Here is a 25,273-nt window from a genome sequence, read left to right on the forward strand (position 1 = left end):
GTAAAACGTTAATTTTAGCTCAAAGGCTATGCCAGTATTCTACAGGGAGAGTGGTGAGAAAGAAAAGGAGAGGGAGATTGAAGGAGGGAGAGATGAAGGAGGGGAGGAGGGGGTATCAGTAGTTTAGTCTGGCACAGTCTGGGTCTGACCTGGACTTTGTGTGCTCATATTGTATTATATAGTTTGCTTGTACATGACCATAGTTCTTTGAGGAAGTCTAGGTGTGCACTGACAACAGACAGAGTGCAGGAAAAGCCATGATTGGATTTGACTGAGATCTTGCTGTGGGTGAAATGTAAACTTTTGTTTTTTATCCATTTATCTTCCTGAAGAGTCAGGTTCCATTTTTTTTCTTCCAGCATGGACCAGGAGAGAAGTAGGATTTATGACAGGGATACTTTGTTATTGTTGAAATGCAATACTGCTTTAATGACTATGTTAACCACACATAAGCATTCTACATGTTGACAGATTACAAATTTACCAAACTGCTCTACCAAAAAGTTGTGGATGCAGCATAGTGTGTTTGTTGCAACTATGGAGCACATAATTTTCTGATCATTAAACCTAGAACGTGCAGCAGGGGTGGACACACCGATACACATATTATTCACACATATATTTGAACAGGAGTGCCCTTCATTGCACTGACCATCTCAGCTCAATCACTTCACTACACACGCACGCACACACACACACACGCAAGCACACAAACACAAGCGCACGCACACACACAGCTTTAGCTTTGTGACACGCACAGATAATGGAAACATTGTAATGTCTTTGTAAGCCCAAACTCAGTTAAAACAAACAACAGCGTTGATGGTATCTAGAGAAGACAAGAAAGGAAGAGAAAGAAATCCATTCTACTTGGACTGGTGGCATGTAAAAACAGAGAACAAGCTAATGAGTAGAGGGTGACAGGGGGGGGGGGGATTGCACATGTGTGACAGTTGTGATGGATATGTGTGTGTGTGGGCGCGCATGTGCATGGTCAAACAGAGATGCAGATTCATCCCTTTAGTCAAACAGTGTCATTGTGGATGACTCCCCTAGCTAGTTCACTGTGGGCCTCCAGAGGCGGGACCCGAGGGCCAAGCAAGGTGGCCTGACTCTCTCTGAGATGAAACAGATGCCTCCCATCGAGATCTCCCAGACAGAATTGTTTATCCCGCTTTAGAGACACCTTTTCAGATGGAGAGACATCCCTACTGCGCCTGTCACAATCCCTGTTCACCTAAACGTCTGACAAACTCCCGGACTTTGTGCTGAAAGGCGTTTTCTCCCCCTTCCATCTGGGATAGTCAGGGATTTGTCCCTCTTTCTGGTGTTAGAAGTGTCTAGGACGCTATCACCAGAAAGCCTTTCACTAAGTGTGTTAAATACTACAGTGTGATGTCATCTCTGCTGAGGTTGCAAAGATATGATCTGTATTGTAAACATACAGGATTGTTTAAGTGACAAACACATTCAGCGATATACACATTCCAAACCACCGTGGGATATAGCTATAGATATAGCTCTTGAAAGAGCTTTAACCCTGGATAGGACACCTCACACTGTCAATGATCATACGACAGTGGAAAGGGACCCCCAAAGACTAACTTACTTTCTAGTAAATGGGAAATAGTGAAAGCTTTGAAATCTGTTTAAGACATTGAATGAGATTACCCCCTCCTGCTTGTTCCTACCATCCCCCATGTTTTATTTTTTTCTATGTGAAGCATGCACTTTCACCTAATTAGGGTTAACATCCAGCTTAATTAAATATTAAAAAGTGTCTGTACCTGCTACTATTGTTGCCCCTTGGAATAAGATATAACCTATTTTTGACAAGTTTCATCTTTCTCTTTCTGCGGCAAGATGCTCATCGAAAACCAAATCAGTCACAAAGAGAGGAGGGGGTAATGAATAATCTATTTCATATTCCAAAGGCACCCGCTGCTCCAAGGGAGGGGGGAAAGAAGGAGAGAAAAGTGCGGATAGGAGTGTGGAGGGGGAGAGAAGAGGCAGAAGAAAAGAAAGGGATACGTTGAAAAACCAAAAGATGGAGAGACATAGAGAGAGAGAGAAAGAGAGAGCTGGCAGATGATCCTCTGCGTCTGCCAAGGTATCACATGACAGGGCCTCCTGTTTAAATAATAAAAAAGGAGTCTCTAAACAAATCGTTATTTCCTTCCCCCCACCTCCCTCCCACATACCCTCCTCCCTCTTCTATAAAAAAAAGAAAGAAAGAAAGTTGTTTAATGCCATTTCTTAATGAACATAATAGCCAGCACTAATAATGAAAGAAAATAAATACATCTAAAAACGGGCTCCCCGAGTTGTCGCCGATGCTCAATTATTTCCTTGTCAAGTGGGTCTGGTTTAATGAGGCCCTGTGGGACTGACGGCTGTCAGTCAACCCTGACTTTTTGACACCATTACAACTTCAAATAGAGGCGCAGCCACGCTGCCTTCCACCGGCGCTGCAACTTGGCTCATCTGACAGGCTGGGAGTGGGGGGAGCAGGAGAAATTGAGAGAAAAGGAGGAAGGGGGAGAGTGAGTGGAGGAAAAGCAGGTATAGAGAGAGAGAGAGATAGAGAGAGGAAGAAAGAAGGAGAGTGAGACGGATAGAAGGATGGTGCTGGTGAAGGGGGGGGGGAAGGGGGTAGGTACACACATACCAGTACACAGGTAGATACTGTAATACGCACTCCCACACAAAGATATTTAAGCCAACAAGCGAGCGCATGCACGCCAAACTACGTACCAACATCCTGCCTATCTATGCTAGAAGCTCCCACAATTCCGTGCACGTACATTCGCACATGCAAACTCGGGTAACAGCATATGGTTGAAAACCAATCGCAGGTGTCATTATAAGATGAAATTTGTTGAACTGTCAGGTAATTTACTTTACTCCTTCCTTTTCCAAGATGATGTCTCTTTCTCTCACCCTCTCATTCATTACACCCCAACTTAATGATGAGCCCCCCACATAGTAAAGTCGTGGCACACTATTTTGCTGCCTATTAATTCGGGTCTTTGAAGCGGTGCGCTGTGCTGCTGGTGGTTCTGCCGACTGGCCGTGGAGCGGAGGGCCCTCCCGCAGGGACCCTGAGCCTCCAAAATAAGATGATCCCACCCAGCTCTGACACGGAATAGCTAATCGTCCTGCTGCTGTGTAGACCGACAAACGGACAGAGGGAGATGAGAAAGAGGTTGTCTGGGCCAGACTTGGGCCAGGAGTTGGAGGACAGATAACATGATGTTCCTCTATGTGGGCATGTATGTGTCTATGTGGATGGGGCTAAGGGGAGATGAAAAGTGTAGCTGAGAATGTATGTGTGTTATGTGTGTGCTCTCTTATGTACTGAGTTGAAGGGAACTCTGCACCATAATCACCTAGAATTGCTTTCTCCCCATTTTAATAAAGAACTTAAAATAAGAATTAAACGTTTAAAACACACATGCAACATGTCAACGTTAAGTCTTTCAGTATTTTACAAATCCAAACTCCAAATAAATACCAATACTATGACTGAAAAACAGAACAGTTCTATGTTGATAAAAAACATGGTCCTGGTACAAATTATGTATCCAATGATCTCCAAGACAAAATATAACTGGTCTGCATTCAGTTAAGTTTAGAATACCCACAATTCTCTCTAAATATACACCACTATCACAGACTCTCTAATAAAAATAAAAAAGCAATAATTTCTCAAACATGTACATAAATAAATAGTAACCAAATTAACAATAATGTGTAAAGAAAACACATCATATGCTGATTTGCCAGTTAGTACAGTATATTGCTAACAATGAATTGAGAATCTATTTCAGAAGACAGGGAATTGGAGAATATTGAAATCCCATTCATTGTGTGGACAGTGGAGCAAAGGGGGCAAAGGGTTGGGGCTTTTAAAAAAACATAACATCTCAGGAGGGTTGTAGTTTTAGTAACTCAACTTGAAGTAAACCTCATGTACTTTGCTTTAAATCTATGTGAGTTATTTGTTATTTTGTTATTTGTATACTCTTGACGTCAATAATTTGATGTAAAAAAAAGAAAAAGACAAAAGTCATCATATGTCTGCAACCCGAGAAAAGATGTGATGATTAGGATTGCAACAGCTAGTTCTTACCGATCAATTATGTTTATATCATATACATGGAGGATGAAAACTTAAATCACTTTAGTTAAGTAGAAAAAGAATAAAAAAATTACTGACTGCCAACTCATTCTCCTTTTGTATCAAGGCACTGTCCTTTGTGCTGTAAAACATGGGTGGCTTGGTTTTATAAAGTTGGTAGCAATGTGCTTCATGCCTGGAGCTTGAGTCTGAATTATAACATAATATAGGTTCCCGTGTCTATAGGCCATCTATGGAAAGTAAACAGATGTCGCCTACATAGATGCAAAAAAAGTTGATAGAGAATGTTTTCCGCACACGCTTTCAGACAATGCAACACACACACATATACATGTTCTAAGCAAGCACGTTTTTTATACACACATGACTGCACAGATATTACATCAGATTTGGATGTACCAAATAAACAACAGCTATACGTTCTGCATTCCCATAGGTCTTCTAACCCGGGACAGTCTGACCCCATGGAACATTGAATGACAATGGTGAATCGTTTCAACTTTCATAAAAATATGTATATACAAAATAAAACTAAGGGTCAGTATGCCCCACGTGCCTCCTTTAAAAGTAGAAAAGAAAGAAGATGGAGAGACAAAACAAAGGAGCAAGAGAGTAAGAGAGGGAAAATGAGTGGAGAAAAAAGAAAGAAGAGAAAGAAGCAAAAAGAAAGAAAGAAAGAAGAGAGAGAGAAAGAGCCCTGTCAGGCCCTGGAAAGAGTGATTCATGGTAGCCATTTGTCCTAATTACGCTGGAGCAACGCTTTTTGTCGCTATTAATCACAAGTGTTTGTGTGAAGGTGTGTATGAGTGTGTGAGGGTGTGTGTGAGTGTTTTGAGATCAGTGGCCTCGCAGATTGAAATAGATGGCCAGAATGATGGTGAGGAGGATGATGGCACCAAGGATGAAGACCAGGATACGGTTCTGGATGATCCTATGGAAAGAAAGAGGGAGAAAAAGAAGAGAAAGAAATATAAGACAGAGGGGGAGACAGAGAGGGAGGGTTAGCCAGAGTTCACAGTCGTAAATTTGTATCCAGAGAGACATGTAAAATACACCAAGAAATATTCATGTATTTATGCTCAACACAAATGTCCAACTCTTAACTCTGAGGTTATCATGTTTAATGGATACCATGGGAACTATATACAAAGATATTTGGTTTTGTCTCACACACATGCAAAGACAGTAGGATGTAAACATTTGAAAGACACAAACTGAGTCCAAACAAACCTAAGCGTTTAACTTACACAAAAGTGAGTGAAGGACAGACAGAGAGAGTTAGAGAAACATTTTAACATTATATACATGGATTTATTAGTGATGAGAAAGATTAAGAAAGCATAAGTGGAGGCTACAGTTCAAGACCAGTATGTACACTAGTACAGTTTGTGTGTGTGTATATGTGTACATTTAGCTCCAGCGCTGGTCTCTGGAGTCTGTCTGCCCGAACACACCTAAACCCCACCTCCCCCATACTCTGGCACCCCACCGTCCACTGCTTCTGACAAATGGCAGAATTATCACATTTGCTGACATGTGGAGGGCTGGGTGGTGGTGGTGGTGAAGGGTGAAGGGTGGTGGAGGGGGGCAGTGTCCACTGCTCTAAGCAGGAGATGAATAGCCCATGCTTCAACCATTCATCATTGGGGCTGTGGAGCTACAACTCTGGGACTGCATGCTCCCTCACCCCCCTCCCCATCGCCTCTTACACCCTTTTATGCCCCTACCCTACGTGCCCCATATATGCAGCCGCTAGTATTGTTATTGTGGGGCTGTCGTAACCAGCCTTGCTCCACCACAGTGGCCAAGACCGGGCCGCAGGGAGCCCCACGCTGACACTCAGAATCAGGGGCCCCTAGGATGGAGGCTACCCCCCTCTGCCTGTAAACGGCTCAGCACTGAAAGACTGAGTCAGCACGCTGAACACTGAGTGCCGGTGAAATGCTTGTATCAAGACTGCTTGTATGTGTTGCATTTACATTCTGTGTTTGAGTATGTTGACTTTGAGCAAAGCTCTGCTGCCTTTCTGAGTGTGACGTTTCCTCCGTCGGTATGTACTTCAGACGCAAGCGAGCGTACACATTGTTATACATTAGCAGGCCTATACGTCAGTGGGTTGAGATGTTTATGACATAGCTGCGTAGCTCTGACATGCTCCCAGAATCCACTGTGTTTATCAGATGGCGGCGCTCAAAGAAATGGCGAGTCTGCTTCGCTGGCGAGGGAGCCCGCTCCCAATTGGGCGATGGCACCTCGGCGTTTGCATAATGCAGAGGCGATGGCAAGAGTAAAGCTTGGAGAACATTAATCAGAACGTGTTTAGCAAGGCCGCATCTCCCCCATGTCACCCTTTAATTGCCATTCATTATTTAGCATGATTATTTACCCACCAAAGCCCAATGGAGTCCCTAGCATGTATGTGTGTGTTGTTTTGGAGGGGGATGGGGTGCTGTTAGTGATTTTTACAGCAGTGGAAGGAGGAGGCAGAGCATGTATGTGGGTGTGGGTGTTTATGTATCTGACAAAGACTTAGTCTTGTCAGAAAAGTGATCTAAGGCAATACTAACTAGAGAGGGTACAATTTCTGGGGAAATTGTAGGGTGTGCTTGCTTGCGTCGGTTGCAAAGGGGTCCGTTTTTTAATGACATTTTTACAACTGATATTTCTGTATATTTTATCTAAAAATGCATAGGGCCTACTTATTATTTGTAAAGATTACATAGATTTAAAAGCATCTTTTTTTTGCTGCTCATTTACAACTCAAAATACGAGTTAAGTGTAGAATGAAATATGATGTCTTCTCATTTCCCCTGCAAGAGGCAGCCTCATAGCTGAATCAACGAATACATTTGGCAGACCGGTGTAAAAATTTACCTAATCTCTATGACTTAAACGTCCTTTTAAGTTTTCCCTTCTCATGATATTTTCAGGCATTTAGCCTACTCATATTGCATTCATTCATGAATAAAGAACCCCCTTTGAAGATTATTCTACGACGTTACCGGCAGTAGAAGATGGAATCGCGATTCAAACATTACCATCTGCTAACTGAAAAAATGCCCTCAAAAACGTAAATAAGCTTGACATTTATTTAGTGGAAAATCGCTCATTCATAAAAAGCTCACTGGTAGCGATCATTGTCAGTAACAACGCAAAATGCGATATAGCCCTGTGTGGAGAAGCTGCCCCGGTAAATTCTACTACGGTACAGTACTAGACTACTGTGTTCGTCTTGGTAGCGATTGCGTTGGTTGAATTCGATTTAACGTTCCGTTGTAAGGTTTAGGCTGAAATTAATTATTTTCATGAACAGATTGACAAAGTTTAGGCTGTGGCAATGAAGTTCAGGTTAGTGGTCAGAGACTTTTGATTTAAGTAAGGGGAGTGCCGAACATGTTCTGTCGCCGTTTGATTTCCTAAACAGCTGTGTACTGTAGATGTTTTTGTAGTGTGTCTCGCGTAGGCTACAGCGTTGCAGTGAGCAACACTGGTTTGAAACCACAGGTAATGGTAATTTCACCAACAAATCGTTTACTAATGTCAGAATAAATCCTACAACGAAAATATATATGTGAGGAATGTTTATTTTAACGATTGAAAACAGATAACGCTACATCATAGACTACTGTAGTATGTGTTGCCCGGGCAACACAGGCTAATGTCATGATGCTAATACGTCAGTGAAATAGTAGACTACTGTTTCCGAAAGTAGATGTACTTCCTTAATAATATCAGCTTATACTGTACATTACACATCACAATTGTGTGTCATATCACAAAGTAATAAATAGTTATCACCCTGGCCTCTTTGCTTGTGGCGTTTCTGCAGCTGCCTTGCAGTAAAGCTATAGTTAGCCTAGCTATCTCCCAAGTTAACAGATGCGAAACGAATGTTCTGCCAAAGGTAGTCACGCGTGTTTTCGTGACGTTAGTGACGTAGTGACGTTAGTAACGTCAGTGACTGTGGCTAGCAAATTAGCCACCGTTAGCTTCACTTTTCGCCACAAAAACTTAATTTCCACTTAAACCATACAACGGAACGTAAATTCCAATAGAAGCAACTCAATCGCTACCAAGACGAAACTTTTGACACCTACGTTGTCTATGTAGGCCAAATATTGACTGAGTTTTAGGGGGGCAAAAAGAAATAATAATAATAATAATAATATATATGTGAGAGAACAAAGGTTGTGCTCTCGCCGAAGGCTTGAGCACACCCAATAAAGGAAACACAGATTTAGTAGCGTAGTGGTTCTTCTAGGGTACAGTAGCTGTAGGTTCAATTGAGAGAATTCACCTTTTTTAGTTGGTTAACTTGGGTACTGTGTGGGAAATATCCCTTCGCTTAAGGCCTCAAATAACAATACCCTCAACAAAAAGAGAGGACCAAAACATATACAACATTTATACAGGGGAAAAAACACACACAAACACACTCACACGCACGCACACACACACAGAAAACTGTCCTCCAAACCTGTGCTTGCTCGAGGAAATGGGGGTTGAGGAGAACACCCCACAAAAATGGAAAGGAGGGGACAGAGATTAAGTCCAGCATCATAATTCACTTGAGCCACACTGAAATCCATTTAAGGAACAGTGTCTGTGACACGCAAAAAAAGTGTTATCCCTGCCCTCCTCCAACAGCCGCTGATGTGTGTTATCCCCTCCCCTCCCCCCGACAGCCCCCTGTCCCCCACACACACAACCCACCCATCCATACACACCCCACCCCCAAAGACAGAGGGCAAATGAAAAGAGAGTGAGAGGGACAGAGTAAGGCAGAAGTAAGAAAGGAAAATACTGTAAAACAACAACAACAAAGTCACCAAAAAGTGGTCACTCACGCAATGTTCACAGTAATTGCAGGAACATTAGAAATCCATCTCTAATCAACGTCTCGGACATTTTAAACAGATCTCGGGTCAGAAAATAAGTCGTGATATTCTTGTTTTTCATCATCCAGTTACTTAATTCGAAAATTATTATTTGTTGATTTGATACAAAATACCTCATAGACAGTGTATATCCTACTTAGTTCTAGAAAGTGATTCCTATCAGCATCTCAGCCAGGAACACTCACTGCCTGTGTTCATTAAAACGTGCAAAGTTCAACAGTGACATTTAAATCTGAATCAAGCTTACAAACGGAACCTGGACCAGAGAAAAAACATGATATCTTCCAGCATACGGTAGATCCCGCCTTTGACAACCTTGCCAGACAGAACAGAACTTATCAAACCGGATCCATCCTCTGTGCTTGACACTTGACATGAGAGAAAGAATAGGAGGGGCGGGGTGAATGAGGGGAAGGAGTGAGTGGTTCCTGAAGGCTTGGGATAAGCTTCACCTTTTGCTGCACCTTCTCAAGAGGCCTGCTGTGATCCCCCCCCTTCAATCTTTTTCCTTCTTTGTCATTCTACCTCCCCCCAAACACACACACACACACACACATTGATACACATTTGGCATATATGTGATAGAGGTAAGATACATAAATAGATCGAAATTGTGAGAGTGCAGGAAAAAGTGAAGAGAGGAAGAAACAAGACAGAGATAGAGGGAGAGACAGAGGGAGGGAGAGGGAGGGAGGGAGAGAGAGAAAAAGAGAGACAAAAAAAGAAGAGCAAAAACCCTCGAAGAGTCCATTTACCCGGGGAAGGAGAGCTGGAGGAGAGCCTCCTCAGAGACAGATGAAAATAATGAGGACTTTTCTGTCAGGAAAGATTTACAAAATCGTACCAGTGTTATTAAAATTTAAAATCTCTAGCTTTTTTCTCTCCTTCTCCCTCTCCGTCTTTCCTCTCCCTCAGTGTTTTTTTTGCAGTGCACCCTTATTACCAGACCTAATGAGGCCAGGGATACACCTCTATGTTGTGTCTGTGTGCGTGTGTGTACATGGTGGGGGTCCAGCCCCCTTGCGCTCGAACCCCTGAGTGCCCTAACACCCCCTCCGCCTTCAAGGGAGAACACATGCACAAACACACACTTTATGATGGTTTCTGGGGTGGACAGACACACAAACATGAACACATGCACACAGACCTCAAAAAACCAACCTGCTCCCACAGCCCCCCTTTTCCCCCCACCCCCCTCTTTCTACTACTAGGCCAATAAAACAAAAATCAATCGCTGTCTGACCCGTTATGGGTCTCTTTCCTCTAAATCCTGGGAATATGCAGCACGGGAGAGAGGTAGAGGAGGAGAAACTAAAGGAACGAGGGAGGGGAAATGAGGGAGTAAAAGAGAGAGGGAGGTGCGCCAGAACGATCAATGTGTTCACAAATGGTTTGAGTGATGGACACAGCACTGCAAAGCTGGGGGGCCCAAGCCGTGACTAACACGTGCTCTTGTGATCATAAACTAATACAAATAAATGTTTTATTATGGTGCCTGCACACCCTCTACTGAGCACACACACATGCCCACAAGTCAAAGCAGTCTTTGTAAATGGGGTTATGGAAGAGCAGTGAATTGAGTTTGAGCAAAAAAAGCTTTTTGAAAAGAGTCGTACAATTTCATATAATACAGTATACACAACCATACACAAAAGTAGCTGAGATGTGATAATTTTGCACTGTGACTGTTAAATACAAACCGTTTCTTGACTCCGACCACTGAAATACTTTTAGAACTATGCACCTCTGACCCTTAATTGGGTGTGCTTTGCCTTCGGCAAGGGCACAACCTTTGTTCTCTCACATATATATTTATTATTTATTATTGTTTATTTTCGCCCCCCTAAGGATCAGTCAATATTTGGACTACATACACAACGGCGGTGTCAAAAGGTTCGTCTTGGTAGCGATTGCGTTGGTTGTATTTTTATTTACGTTCCGTTGCATGGTTTAAGTAGAAATTGCGTTTTTGTGGTGAAAAGTGAAGCTAACGGTGGCTAATTTGCTAGCCACAGTCACTGACGTTACTAACGTCACGAAAACACGCGTGACTACCTGTAGCAGAACATTCGTTTCACGTCTGTTAACTTGGGGGATAGCTAGGCTAACTATAGCTTTACTGCAAGGCAGCTGCAGGAACGCCACAAGCAAAGAGGCCAGGGTGATAACTATTTTCTCATTTTACTTTGTGATGTGAAACACAATTATGAAATGTAATGTACAATATTAGCTGATATTATTAAGGAAGTAGGCCCACATATACTTTTGGAAACGGTAGTGTACTATTTCACTGAAGCATTAGCATCATGACATTAGCCTCTGTTGCCCGGGCAACACATACTACAGTGGTCTATGATGCATCTGTTTTCAATCTTTAAAATAAACATCCCTCACAAATACATTTTCGTTGTAGGATTTATTATGACATTACATTACAAGTAAACGATTTGTGGGTGAAATTATCATTACCTGTGGTTTCAAACCAGTGTTGCTCACTGCAACGCTGTAGCCTACGCGAGACACTACAAAAACATCTACACAGCTGTAGGAAGTCAAACGGCGACAGAACATGTTCGGCACTCCCCTTACTTAAATCAAAAGTCTATCTAACTGCTAACCTTAACTTCATTGCCACAGCCTAAACTTTGTCAATCTGTTCATGAAAATAATTCATTTCAGCCTAAACCGTACAACGGAACGTTAAATCCAATTCAACCAACGCAATCGCTACCAAGACGAACACAGCAGTAGTCTACTGTACTGTAGTAGTACAATTTAACGGGGCAGCTTCTCCACACAGGGCTATATCGCACTTTGCGTTGTTACTGACAATGATCGCTACCAGTGAGCTTTTTATGAAAGCGATTTTCCACTAAATAAATGTCAAGCTTATTTACGTTTTTGGGGGCATATTTTCAGTTAGAAGATCGTACTGTTTGAATCGCGATTCAATCTTCTACTGCCGGTAACGTCGTAGAATAATCTTCAAAGGGGGTTCTTTATTCATGAATGAATGCAATATGAGTAGGCTAAATGCCTTAAAATATCAGGAGAAGGGAAAAACTTAAAAGGACGTTTACGTCATAGAGATTAGGTCAATTTTTACACCGGTCTGACAAATTTATTCGTTTTGATTCAACGATGAGGATGCCTTTTGCAGGGGCAATGAGAAGATCTATTTCATTCTACACTTCACTCGTATTTTCAGTTGTAAATGAGCAGCAAAAAAAAAAATGCTTTTAAATCTATGTAATCTTTATAAATAATAAGTATGCATTTTTATATAAAATATACAGAAATATCAGTTTAAAAATGTCATTCAAAAACGGACCCCTGTGCAACCGACGCAAGCAAGCACACCCTACAATTTCCCCAGAAATTGTACCCTCTCTAGTTTTCAGATGTACTTTCTACATGCATCATCTGTAATTCGCTTTGGAGAAAAGCCTTTGCTGAATGAATTTTATGCAAAAATTGCAAATACTGCAAGAACCATTAAATATTTGTTTAAAAACTATAAAACCGCTCTGTAAGGGACTGTTTATGAACTGAGCAACTTTCTTTTGGACCTGAATAGGGTTGGGGATCAGCACTTCACAACTTATTTTGGCCAGGGACTAGCAAGGCGTGATCTTCTTCTCTGGGGACCGTTCACCTTGGATGAGTGAATTATTGAAATAAAAATCTAATCCTGACTAGTACACCAAGTACTTTGGTATGAATATGATGCAGGCAGGCATTTCTCTATGGACCATGCATGTATGTGCACAGGGTTTATTCTCTTAATTACTGTGCAATCAACCAGTGTCAACATCAAAGAATCTGAGTGAAAAAATAAGACAAAACTAAATGAAATTATCAACAAACAAAAAAGTTACCCTAAGTTACTGTAATATGATTATACAAAACTTCATGTTGTATCTTGTGTCTATATTGTAAGGAATGTCTTTCCAACTGATTGGACACCTGTCAGTGCTGCAGTCCTAATCCCCATGCTTCATTCAAGTTTCAACTGTATTTCCCCAAAAGCTGTTTGTGATCTATTCAGTACATTGGTAAACACAACACAATGCATGACAGAGAAAAGTGAGTTATTTTAGGTACAATATCAGGGCCCATCCTATTTTTCTTTTTTTACTAGCTTTGCCTAGACTCATAAGAGCAGAACCAGGCCTCTAAAAGTTCATAAATCTTTTATTTGTCAGCTCACAATCCTGGCCAGCAGCAGGTTAGCTTGGACATCTCCTGTAAGATGTGTTGGAGGGCAGAGGGAGGGAGATCAGGATGGGGTAAGGAGGGAGAGAGGAGAGGATATTGGGAGAAGGGGAGATGGAGGGGGAAAAGAGGAACATAGACAAAGGGAAGAGCAGGGGTTTAAGCGTGTATGCTGTGCATTTGTGTTTATAAAAATGTTAAAAATAAAAATAAATAAAAAATAAATATGAAAGGTGGGGTGGGGGGCTGGATGAATGGATGGAGAGAATACCTTGTTTTCAACTCTTTCTGGTATTTTTTATAACTTTGCCTGGAGCGTTTTTAGGCAGCTGCAGAATCCTACCCCCGATGTGATGTGTACCGGTGGCTTTCTGAGATTTTGTCTTATTTTTATAGATACCCGGATCACTCTCCTCCATGGCAGCCAGCCAGCCCGGTAGCTCTCTCCCCCTCCTGTGTCTCGTACCTTTTCCCTCTCCCTTACTTCAGTCCCCTCCATCGCCCCATTTACCTTGTTCTCTCTCTTGATTATTCCTCTCCCTCCTTACTTACCTCTCTCTCGCCCTGCCTTACTCTTTACATCCTTTACACCCCTTGTTTCTCCCCTTATTTTCTCTCCCCAACAAGCGAGTGAAGGATGGATAAGTCTCTTTTCCTGCCCCTTCCGTGTAGGAAATATTACCAAAGGGAAACTTGATTTGATGTCGAAGAATGTAGGATGGAACAAATATCAGAGACAATTTTGGACACAAAGGACACAAATCTGAACAATGTTTCAGTGAGGTTCAAAATTCCAAGGACATGGGATTATAGGTAATGAGATGAGAGTGAATTGGACCCTAACTGGAAAAACAATCTTCCTGCAGGGTACCTCAAGTGCCTGACTCCTCCTACAATAGAAGTTCGTTGTGACAGAAAGGTGACCGTAGCAGAGGGAGGGAACCACAGCAGCCTCCAGGTTGACGTTGAATAGCATGCTGTCTCCTACGCTTCCAATAAATTACTTTCCTTACAATTTAGCCTCGCTGCTAAGATTTCTGAACACAAAAAACTCTCGACCACATTCCAAGAGCCTGGGCCAGCTGCGGATCTTGTTACCGGCCTCGCTAAAAAGGACGTAACACGAGCCGCAGAACCATAGGCCTCGAAAACTATGATGCACATACATTTTTATTGTTTGTTCAGCATTGAAATCTCATTAAAGGACATGAATCATTTTTGTGCACTGGCCGCTCGCTTTCACCAAGCATGGGGTGGGTGGGAGTGACAAAAAGAGAAGCTGAGCTGGGATGCTATGGGAGTGGAGGGCAGACCCGGGGGACTGGTTATGACGCCTACGTGCTGTGTTTCTGTCACACAATACCTGGCACACAGAGAGACAGAGAGAAAAGAAAGCTAGACATTTCACAACGATATGTGTTCAATTCTTTCATGAACATACTAATCATCTTAACAACAACAAAAAGTTGTAGAACTGCTTTCCCTAAAATATACTCTGATTGTTCTTAACATGCTTTGACAATGCTACAGGCAGTGAACTTAACCAGGATGATAATTTGATACCAACCAAAAGTTGGGTGCAAGTCCATTGCTCACTGACTACTAGAGTATCGAAAATTATCTTTCACAAACAACACAGAATTTCACATTGGCTTCATGGCAAGCTAACTTATTTTACTGATCCATAATTATTCTTAATTCAAATTAGAAAGAAACTGCCTAAAAGTAATTGAGGCTACAGATAGGTAACTAGGCCATTTTTGTTTATGTCTGCATCTTTTTATTAAACGGCATGGAGGCTGCTTTTGTGTTTGTTTGGAGTTTTAAAAGAAAAGTCTCAAAATATTAGTTTCAAACTCCCTGAGGCTTCTTTCAGCATCCTGAGTATCCAAGATGATTTTGATGTATTGCTCTTTCTCTCAAGCGCATCGACAGAATCAGTTAGAGGATAGGAAAGCCTTTTCTATAATGTCTCTCATACAATGTATATAATTCTTCAAAATCCTTACAGGTATGTTCGCTGGTCACCTGTCACTTCTGCAATAGCCATAAACAAAAGACTGTAACAGTCTGGTGTCACTGGCATTGTCAACAGATCTGTTAACACAGCAAGTGATATTGCGAAAGCAGACAAGCAATGTTCCCTACAGAAGTTAACCTTATTGAAAGCACTTGTATGTCGATACGTGGTACACAGACAATGCATGCTCCACAAAGTGGAAAACAAGTACAAGTAAATAAAGTGTAAAAAACACCCAATGGCTTCATGTTACTGTCACTTCAATCAGGTATGAAAGAGTGGTAACAGTACTGCCAGGCGGTACAATACCTCGACCGTCCTTGCCACGGCAAAGCACAAGAGTTGTGGAGTGGTTTGGGAGATGAGGGGGTGGTGGTGGTGGGGATATATGGAAGACACTTTACAGGCTGTTCCTCAACCTGTGGAAGCAATGCCAGGACTATTAGCAGAATGGTTCTTTCAATCTAGTTCTTTCAGAAAAAAGAGAAGCCTTCCATATACATGGTTTTTCACAATGTATGCTTCGTGTTTTGGCTGCTCGCAATGTTTGGGGCTATCTCGTTATGATCAGTGACCTATGCTCTTTTGTAAAGCTCTCTCTTGGAAGTCGCTTTGGATAAAATAGTCTGCTAAATGCATAAATGTAAAATGTAATGTAAATATATACATCTAATTCCGACTGCTTAAAAAAAAGGTGCCCATAGCCACTAACAAAAATGGTTGGGTGCTCAATTTGGGTTTCTTTTGTCATCTTATGTTTACATAGTTAGAGTACTTAGTAAAAGTCTGTATATGTTCACATGGCAAAGGTGAGAAGGAGTTCATTTTGGTATGGAAATATGCCTACGCGAGAAATAAGGTCAAAGGTCATGTCAATATGCTGCAGGGCTGCAAGCCCAGCCTTAACATTGACCTCACGACCTTCAGGTCACTGATCCACTGTGCCAGTGTGGCCGGCAGGCAGGGAAATTTGAATGAGTCAGACAAGTTTTGTGTGAGCACATGGTATGTGTGTGAGTCTGTATCAGTGTATGCATGTTGCATCAAGATGTGTCTTGTGAAAATGAGGAAAGTGGTGACGTGCGAGTGGTGTGTCCATGTAAAATAACTATTGGTTGACTGAGAACAAAGAACCTCACAGCTCCAGTGTACTACTGTTTCTAACGCTCTAGTGTATAGTCTAACACAATTGTCTAATGCTCATAAAATGAAAATAATTTGGTATCTTGCTCTTGCAATCAATTCGGAAGTCAATGACAGCAGATCCACTATGTGGGTGAAATAATTGCATAGTTTACTAATTTGGCTGGTCCCTATAACCAGTCAGGTGCCTGAAAGTAAAACAGGTGTTGTGTGAACAGCAACAGGATGTAAAAGACTAACTATGCGAGGTGAACACAACCTAAGGTTCAACACCTACCACGGATTGCTAATTTTCATACACCTAAATATTCTATTAAAACTCGGGACATTGACAGCATTGACTGAATGCGTATTGTCTCAGTCGGGGATTCTGTACAGTATGGTACCATATCCTATCAGTCTCCATATCCTCTCAGTGACCCATCTAGAGCTTCTCTCTGATTAGTTATGCATTTTTTTATATAAAAGGATAATATGCTGAGCCAAGGTAATTGCATACAATAGACATGAAGAAGAAACATTGATTTGTCTATCAGCATGACACAAACATTCAGGGAGTGTCTGCAGAAGAAATTTGTTCACTGCATTTTCTCATCCTGTTGTCCTTCCTTCAAGGGCAGCCAGGAGCAGAGATGTGCCACATCAAGGTGTCCAAGTGGACCACGTGTATACGATATTTTGTTCATTGGACTCCAAACAAGCACTGTGCCGCTTGATTTTGACTGACACTCTCGACCATGCCCATTTTGGTACAAGTGATGTCATGGCGAGCTGGGAAATTTCACATTCCTACATCCAGGCATGCAAACAGGTCAGGGGTAAATGATACAGCGAACGCCCGATCCTCTAGGGGGGTCTGGGGGCATGCTCCCCCGGAAGAACATTTCTTAAATTTTAAAGTTAAACACACCAATCTAGTGCACTTTGAGAGCAAAATAAAGAGGCTAGATGAATGTAGAAAACCTCGCCCAACTTTGCCCCTGATTGGCTGTGGTTTAGGCATTAGTGACGATTGGTTCCAGAGCCAGTTGTAAAGTTGCGAAGCATGGGTAAAATGCTGTGTTGGCCAAGGCCACAACACCCCCCCCCCCCCTCCAAATATTTTCTCATCGGATCTGCACAAATCACGTAGGTGACCCATTTTGTTTTCAAAAAGGGGAGTTTGCATGCCTGTACATCCCACGTTCACACAAATGTGCTCAGGTGAGAGAGAAACCACCCAGCCCAACAAAATTGTCACCTGTACTACAATAGTGCTACTGCCGGCCTTGCGCCATCCGAAAACCATAGCCCTCAAGGTTTGGAGTGTGTAGGTCCGGTGTGTTTGAAGGGGGTGGGGAGGAAATAGGGGGATAATGTCCAACCCAACGTTTGACACTACAAGAGAGGTTTTAGTCAGTCTAAATAATCAATGCAGTTACATTAAATTTGCAGACTGGCTTCCCCTCTTTTCCATCTTCAATCTAAACTGCCACTGTGTCTGTTAGAGAAAGAAAGAGAGAAAGAGAGAGTGTTAGATAGAGAGAGGGGGCGAAAGTTTGGGAGAGAGACAAAAGAGGGGAAAAGGAGTCATGTCAGTCAGTCAACGAGTGAAAAAAGCGAATGAGAGAAACAATGTTCTTGTGAGAAAGTGAGAGCACTGATATAGCGCAAGGGAGAGATACAGCTCTGGGAAAAATGTTGAGACTACTGCAGCTTTTTCTTTCATTTTTAAAAGAGTTGGGAAGGACAATTTGAGTGGGTAACAAAAGGCTAAAATTCGCATTTTACCCTTCTGTTCCTCACTCAAATTTTCCTTTTGAGTGAGAAAAAGGTGCAGCGGTCTTTCAAATGTTCCAGAGTTATATACATATATACTATATACAGTATATGTATATATAGAAAGAGACACAGACAGAGAAAGAGAGAGTGGATGAGAGTGAGAAAAAGAAGGGTCATAGAGATAGAGGGAAGGGGGCACACAGATAGCAGGATAATGATAATAGAGATCGGAGAGGGGTAATGGGGTAGAAGCTTTGAGTGACACAGATTAACTCATGATTGGTATTGTTTCTATTCTTCCCTCCCCAACGCAAATTTTTTTAGAGTGTGTGGGTGCGTGGATGTGGGAGGGGGGCACCAGTGCGGCGGATTTGTTGCAATAACAGTTATTGACTTGTTGCTCTGAGTTCATTTGCTTCGTGCCCTGGAGGCTAGAATCAATAGACTCTGTTCTGTACACTACAAATCAGGGCCTGCAGCCACTCTAGGTCAGAGCGGCTTTGCTATGGGAGAATGAGTGACAGAGAGAGAATAAAGGCACAGATAAATATAGATGGAGACAGAGATAAATATAGAAGGAGACAGAGGTAGAGAGAGACAAAGATAGAGGAGGGTGGGGGTGTGTCTACATAAACTCATTTGTTTGTGTAATTTACACTATCTTTTCCTCCACTTCTGAAACAATTATGTAGAGGGTTTGTTCCCTCTTGTACCCTTGTCAAGTAGACGTGAGGCACATAAGTTGATGAGCCATTGGGGCTGTATGGGGGACTTCCTCTTTTAAACAAAAGAAAGGAGACTATCTGTAGTTGCACTCTGATGCCTGGAAAATTGGTATTTTCAGTATGTTAATGATGGACTACAATGGTGTTCAAGGAGGCATGTTTGACATGCCTTAGACACGTCCACCTCACTGCTGTGCTACACAATGTTACACAACATTACAGTCACACCGTTTATGCCGTTGGAAATAACGCCGGTTGGCCATGGTCTGTCTTCATCTCCCAAACTGTTTAGACCTGACACCGACTGTGTACTATGGGTTAAGTCCCTCCCTCAGATAATCTGCCTTCCATTGCTACCCCTGTGCATTCAGCACATCAGAGTCTGACCGAGGACTCGTATAGAAAATTCATGGGGGAACGAGCATCAATTATTAATACAATAGCAGAATTAATTTTTGGGGGGGTTTGTGTGTGTGTGTCAGTGACCACTGCTGCTCCGAACTGAGAGTAAAAGAATATCCACCCGAAGAATGATAGACATGGGAAGGGGAGACGACAGAGAGAGAGTGAGCGAGCAATAGACAGAGAGGAAGGGAAAAGACGAAGAAGGGCAAAGAGAGGTTAGATGGGCTTACAATATTGGGTGTTCAATGAGGTTTGATCAGGAAAGCGATTTGGCTTCAACTTTGGAGCAGGGCTCTAGCAACTCCTTGAAAAGGGGAATGGAGTTCCCCAGAGTATAAACACAAACTTGTGCCCTGGTGCTGGTTCTTCCTGCCTCTGTCTCTTGGTTTCTCAATGTGGTGTTCCTGTCAGCAATCTATTGGGTCATCTCAGCAACATTGATGTAACCAAGGTTTTGCTGACTGGGGCACTTCCCCTGCCTCTGCAGCCAAGGAAACTCTGGGGGAGGAAGGAAGGCGGGGCAGGATGATGACTGGAGTTTGAGAGGAGCGCTGAGGATTACAGGTAATACCGTGTCCATAGGATCATACACTGCCAGGTTAGGTGTTTATTGAGAAAAAAACATTTAGTTTCTGTTGAGAAATTCACACGTGGTAAGAAAATAGTGTATTTATAAATAGCACTAACCATGCAAGGTTCAGAATATGTTAATAAAACCAAATTGTTTACTATCAATACAAACTAAGGCACCTGTCAAACCTATTTTATTAACAAAGTCTGACTCTGACCATCCATGCAGGGTCAGCAGCATCCCCTCTGGCCTCAGTGACCGATAGACACTCTAATAATCAACCCTTCTATACTGGCCGACTGCTGGATGCTTGCTGTATTTGCCCTCTGTCTCCCACCCAGTCCAGGTGCTTATGGAGGCCCTGTGCTTCAATGCATTAAAACTGCTGTCCCTTGATCAAACTAGAAAATACCTCCCAGGTCAGTGAAGAGCTACCTCACGTCAGTTCACAATGCAGCATTTAAAGATCAAACATATGCAAAGTGGCGGGTACACAGGGGAGAATCTGTGCAAGCAAAGCAGCAACAGAAAGGCTGTCCCAGACTTCTTCTCCAACAGGGAGGATATAACGAGCAAGGGGGCCCGTCAAAACAGTGGCGTTTACAGAGCAATTCTATCAGCTGCGTTGTATCGTCGCTACAAAAATGTGGTTGAGAGCTCTGATTTGGGATTATGGGTTAAATTGTGTCAAACAACGCAGTTGACACAATGTACCACTGCAATTTCTGGCAGTTGGTGTAAAGTGCTAAGAGGGTGAATCAGCACTGTGCTACATTAACTTTGAAAAGCAGTACAGAAAAGATCACGCTAGGTTACCATCTTATTCTAGGTTACTCCATCACAAGACTCCAAAAGGAGCACGGATATGTCCTTGAGCCATCTCCATTTCCAAAAGAAATACATTATTAACGTGGAAAGAAAACAAAAAACAATTATCAACACTGCCATAAGATTATTGTAAGAAAAATGAAATATATTTTTTAATGAGCACCATGCGAGACCCATCTGAGGGTGTTACAACAAAGCCAAGTGAATGTAGGCCCACACATAAAACATGCAGCATAGGGTCAAGCTTACCCTTGAACTCTAAAAGCAAAAGCTCAGATCCATGTTTGTTGACAAGCAGCCAACACATTCCAAACATGAGTAAAGGCCCTCTGAGGCACTAATTCATCTCTTCCTCCCTTCTGATTCTTCTACATTTTTTTTTAATATTATAATAAGTAAAGAAACCAAAAAATACAGAAATGACTACAAACAACACTTCCCAAGTTCTTTTTTGGACATAAAGATGCCTCCCTTTGGTGAATAGAAAGAAGCAAGATGGGTGGGGAAATGGCAAAGAGTTTAGTTTTTTTTTCCTCGACTGCTTGGTTAACCAACTGACCTGCTGTCAAAGGAGCCTTTGTGAGCGTGCCCTGGCAACTGGCCAATCAGATCCTTTGGCTTGTCTGTCTCCGGGAGGAAAATGGTGCCCCTGGTATGTAATCCATGGCAGCAATGCTCAGACAGGCCATCAGCAAAATCGGCCGTCCAGAGTTGGCTAGAAAGAAAATTACCTGTCTGGCCAAGAGCCAAGTGACTTGCGACTTCAGAGCTTGTGGTTGTTTACTATTCAATGAGAAATCTTCTTTATTTTTGCTACTGAAGTTGGCAAACACAATAGGTCTACTTAAATGATCAAAACCAGGAGTGATTTAAAACAAGTGGGTACATGTGCCTGTGAGCAAGACCACTTTCATAGAAGAAAGCAATTGGTATGTATTGTTAAGATTTTTGGGGGGCGTTTAGGCACACAACTGAACTGACACCATAAAACGTCTACTACCACTGCTACCATTGAGGTATGTAAAGAGAGGTTTTTAGACTTGAGGTGTCAGCCTCCACTGAGCAAACATCAGATCCTGTATCGTTTACTTGCTATTGTGAGTATAGTGTCATAAGGAGGGGCACTGTACACACCGATACACACCCCTCAAAACTGAATTGATGACTGAACCTATTGCATACATATGCATACAGTACACAGACACATTCACACACACAACATCCTCCACCCGAACACTGACACGCACAGTATTGTTGGCAGTATGCTCGGAGGGAGATTCAGGACACCAATTTCACACCACCAGGCCAGTGAAGGAAGAGTAACAGAATCCAGTTGTTAAACCGTGGAGAGGGGAGGGGGGGGGGAGGGTATTGGGTGGTATGTGTAAAACCCCATTCCCTCAAACGTTCTCACAGTTATCAATTATCACAACCCCTGCCACACAAGCATGGCTGTTGGCCTTTGTGGCGGTGCTCTAGTTAACCCCTGTGGACATAAACAAACCAGCTTGGCTCTGTATGCATAAGACAAGGAGTGTAATAATAAACCAACTGTTTTTCTGTTGTCCCTTGCCAATGAAGTCATAGCTATTGTATGATTAAGGTATGTAGAGTATCAAAACATTTCACATAACATGTAAGAAATGATGGGATGACAAATTGGAAGCACATATTTAAGTACTATAACACTTGAGATTGTGCTGTTATACTGACTTCATTTATTCGTTAACAGTAATAAGCGACTACAGATTATGATTTCTTTATTTATTGAATCATTTATTTGGGCCAACACAAATACTGAAATGGGACTGGACTGTTGCCAAGCAACACTAACATTTTCCTACACACCAGCTAGCTAGCTTTGTGTAGGTCTACATACGTTGCAGGCGAGCTACTTTAAAACATGTCCATTTATCTGTATGTTTCCATATGTTCTGCAACCAGTGAAACAAGAGTCTGCTGTGGAAATACTTTAATCTTTGAGGTGCAAAGGTTGTTCAAATATAAGATTGATAACGATCGTTGTGTGATTAATTGTTATTAGAACGCCTGTACAGCAGAGTGACACATGTACAGTTACCCCGTGCTGTTATACTTTATATCAGAACTCATGGAATGCTTCTTGTCAAATCAAATTACTTGGTCGGAACCAACTGTTCTATAATTTTAGTTTACCCCTTCAGCTCAGCAGACATCTCCAAAGGGGTCAGCACCTCAAACAGCATGGGAATTGACAGCAATAACCTTGTCTTCCTCTTCAGTTGGGTTAAGTGCCACATCCCTGAAACTGCCCACGCAGGAATAAATACAGGGAAGGGGAGGAGTGAAGATGAGCAAGGTGAAGGAGTAGGTAAAATGTAATGGGGGAATTGTAGGGGACAGTTTTGCAATATCATGACCAACCCCCCATGTTAAAGTAGACCATTTAAATTAAGGCTTGTGAAATGCAATAAACATATAGTATTGAAGAAAGAAATACTTTTGTTTTTTAGCAGGGTTGGTAAACCTGCTCATGGCAATGAGGGTGAGAGTGGGGGGAGGGGACTGAGGGCAATTCATAACATACATCAAGGGGCAACTTTGCATTTCTTTTCTGGGTATTCTATTCTGAGCTCCAAACCACAGTGGTGCGTAAAATGAGAGGGAATGTTGTGTTTGGGGTAAATCTAATTTGAGGCTCATGTTTGTTTTCCAGGCCTTATTTTGCAAAAAAGAAGTGGACTTCCAAAGCTGTAGGTCTTCCTACCAGATTGTCCGACATTAACTTCCAACGACTGCCTTACTGAGAAATTGTTGGCCGTCAACTGTAACAAGCTTTCCCATTCCTCCCCACAACCAAACTGCCACCATAGAATTAAACATATAATGAATTGCAAGGTTATTCTCTGTGTCACCAGAACATGTGCCACCACACATACATATAGACATATTAAAACACAAATATTAGCAGTCATCTTCTTGCACTAATTGCGAACTCACTCCCCGTGGGAGGAGAGAGGGGTCCTTGGTCGATAATTAATCGTCGTTTGGGAGAGCAAATGACATTCATTAACAGGGAATAGAGCCAAGTGCCATTATTTACATGGAAATAATCTGGAGCGTTCTGGTGGCGCTCTTTTAATGTTACGGAAATAACTTGGGGAAGGGGATGAGTACAATCGCTCGCTCCCTTTTCCTGTCTTCACACCCAAGAACAATTAAGCCTGGGCGAACAGATGGGGATGCTTCTGAGTGAGAAAAAGCTCCTCTGAACGACTCTTCATCTTTTTCTTATCTCTCTCTCACACACTGATACACACCCAAACATATGCGTGTTCTCACACACAAACACACACACACACTCGTAGAGCTCAGTAAAACATACTCAAATGGGAATGTAACAAACTGTTCTGTGCAAGAAGGGGAGAAAGCCTAAGCCTTATTGGGTGTGCTTTGCCTTCGGCAAGGGCACAACCTTTGTTCTCTCACATATATATTATTATTATTATTATTTTTGCCCCCCTAAAACTCAGTCAATATTTGGCCTACATAGACAACCTAGGTGTCAAAAGTTTCGTCTTGGTAGCGATTGAGTTGCTTCTATTGGGATTTACATTCCGTTGCATGGTTTAGGCTCAAGTTAAGTTTTTGTGGCGAAAAGTGAAGCTAACGGTGGCTAATTTGCTAGCCACAGTCACTGACGTTACTACGTCACTAACGTCACGAAAACACGCGTGACTACCTGTAGCAGAACATTCGTTTCGCATATGTTAACTTGGGGGATAGCTAGGCTAACTATAGCTTTACTGCAAGGCAGCTGCAGAAACGCCACAAGCAAAGAGGCCAGGGTGACAATTTACTCATTTTACTTTGTGATGTGAAACACAATTGTGAAATGTAATGTACAATATTAGCTGATATTATTAAGGAAGTAGGCCCACATCTACTTTCGGAAACGGTAGTCTACTATTTCACTGAAGCATTAGCATGACATTAGCCTCTGTTGCCCGGGCAACACATACTACAGTGGTCTATGATGCATCTGTTTTCAATCGTTAAAATAAACATTCCTCACAAATACATTTTCGTTGTAGGATTTATTATGACATTACATTACAAGTAAACGATTTGTTGGTGAAATTATAATTCCCTGTGGTTTCAAACCAGTGTTGCTCACTGCAACGCTATAGCCTACGCGAGACACACTACAAAAACATCTACTGTACACCGCTGTTTAGGAAGTCAAACGGCGACAAAACATGTTCGGCACTCCCCTTACTTAAATCAAAAGTCTTTCAATAGGTGAAACTATCGGACTACTAACCTGAACTTCATTGCCACAGCCTAAACTTTGTCAATCTGTTCATGAAAATAATTAATTTCAGCCTAAACCGTACAACGGAACGTTAAATCCAATTCAACCAACGCAATCGCTACCAAGACGAACACAGCAGTAGTCTAGTACTGTACTGTAGTAGTAGAATTTACCGGGGCAGCTTCTCCACACAGGGCTATATCGCATTTTGCGTTGTTACTGACAATGATCGCTACCAGTGAGCTTTTTATGAATGAGCTTATTTACGTTTT

The 25,273-nt window shown here is 42.2% G+C and overlaps 1 protein-coding gene across 4 annotated transcripts in view; it reads right to left on the reverse strand.

The window, feature by feature from the left end:
* Nucleotides 1–405: 405 nt before the first annotated feature.
* The window catches only part of vti1a (vesicle transport through interaction with t-SNAREs 1A), a 137,492-nt gene continuing 112,624 nt past the window's right edge, over nucleotides 406–25,273 (reverse strand). For all 4 annotated transcript variants that reach the window (XM_062475110.1, XM_062475113.1, XM_062475109.1 and 1 more), the window contains one exon: nucleotides 406–5,072. In XM_062475110.1, coding sequence (XP_062331094.1) covers nucleotides 4,979–5,072 — 94 coding nt within the window. In that variant the 3' untranslated portion in view covers nucleotides 406–4,978. The remainder of the gene's footprint in view (nucleotides 5,073–25,273) is intronic.

Source organism: Osmerus eperlanus, chromosome 12 (genome assembly GCF_963692335.1).
Source record: "Osmerus eperlanus chromosome 12, fOsmEpe2.1, whole genome shotgun sequence".
NCBI classification, from domain to species: Eukaryota; Metazoa; Chordata; class Actinopteri; order Osmeriformes; family Osmeridae; genus Osmerus; species Osmerus eperlanus.